General features: G+C 37.3%; 1 gene segment (V, D, J or C); it reads left to right on the top strand.

The window, feature by feature from the left end:
• Positions 1-333: 333 nt before the first annotated feature.
• On the top strand, positions 334-850 carry LOC107575827 (Ig kappa chain V-III region NG9-like). The segment is given in 2 exon segments: positions 334-417; positions 519-850. Coding segments are annotated over 2 exon segments (378 nt in total).
• Positions 851-1,534: the final 684 nt, after the last annotated feature.

The raw sequence follows: 1,534 nt of genomic DNA, 5'->3' as shown, positions 1-1,534 counted from the left end.
TTTTTAACAATGTTTTCTGTCCATTTTACAATTTCAGGCTCACACGAGGATTCATGATAGATAGAGACACCATGAACTCTGATTAGAGATTTACAGTCAGTCCTGATACTTTATGAACAAACTCACAATTCACACTCTTCTTATAGTGGTGTCGGTTCATCTAATAGAATTTATAGAATAATATATTCTGTAACTCTAGTCTAGTATATCTTGTAGCAGCTCAAGCTGTTGTAAATCCTGCCCACTTCTTTGCATTGTCAGCACATGCTTCAGTGCTCTGAGAGTGTTTATAGTGCTGTGAGTTTAACACTTCATGACTGAGAGCAGAACACAACACAATCTTCATCATCACACAAGACACAACAACAACAATGAACAACATCATCTTCATCTGGACACTGTGTATATGTGTACAAGGTAAGGTTTTCATGAAAATGTTAAAGTAAAATATTATATTATAATCAGCAATGAATATTACACAAAGATCCTGTTTTTTCTAACTCTAACTCTGTTTCTAGGTTTCAGTGGGCAGGTGACTGTGACTCAGACTCCCTCTGTTAAAACAGTTCAGATCGGTGAATCAGTCACTATAAACTGTAAAACAAACAAAGAAGTGACAGATGCCTGTCCAGGTTCATATACTTGTATGGCCTGGTACCAGCAGAAACCTGGAGAAGCTCCTAAACTCCTCATATATTATGCAACACGCCGTAACACTGGAACTCAATCTAGATTCAGTGGCAGTGGATCCAGAACTGATTTCTCTCTGACCATCAGTGGAGTCCAGACTGAAGATACAGGACATTATTACTGTCAGAGTTACCACAGTGGTCCAGTGTTCACACAGTGATAAAGAGTCGTACAAAAACCTCCGTCAGTCAGAGTCACAGTGACTGCACTGATACAGCTGAGAGACACTGCAGCTGCTCATAAACACAATCACACACAACACTGAACAGAGAACAAACACTAATAACACAATATCATTACAATAAACATCAATCTTGTATTTTTGAGGAGAATGAGTCAGTATTTTAATATGATCATCATGTTTTAGGTGTAATATATGATCTCTGTCAATCAAACTGAACAGACTGCATTCAGTCACTTCTGCTGTCTGGACGTGATGTTTTCCATTTGACCCACGATTTACATTCTTAAGCCTCGTTCACACCAAGAGCGATAGCTATAAAGATAACTATAAAGATAACGATATTAGCGTCCACACAGCGAACTATATTGTCTGTTTATTCTAAGCGCATGCTCGTCTGCTGCTTTAAATTCTCAAGCTCGTGATAGCAGGAATGATTCTGATTGGCTGTCAATTTTATTATCGATCATCAGCTGGAGAAAAATTGTTCTGAAAGTGATTCCAACAATATCGTTTCTCTGTCTTTATCGTTATAGTTGTGGTGTGGACTCTGCTATACTTTAATATTGAGACCTATTTTTAGAACTATATCTTCTATTATAACTATATCTATATCTATATCATTATCTTTATAGTTATCATCCTTGGTGTGAACGGGCCTTT

The sequence above is a fragment of the Sinocyclocheilus grahami genome, unplaced genomic scaffold, assembly GCF_001515645.1.
Source record: "Sinocyclocheilus grahami isolate Dianchi unplaced genomic scaffold, SAMN03320097.WGS_v1.1 scaffold2930.1, whole genome shotgun sequence".
In the NCBI taxonomy this organism is placed as follows: Eukaryota; Metazoa; Chordata; class Actinopteri; order Cypriniformes; family Cyprinidae; genus Sinocyclocheilus; species Sinocyclocheilus grahami.
This window is presented reverse-complemented; position numbering and strand designations above follow the sequence as displayed.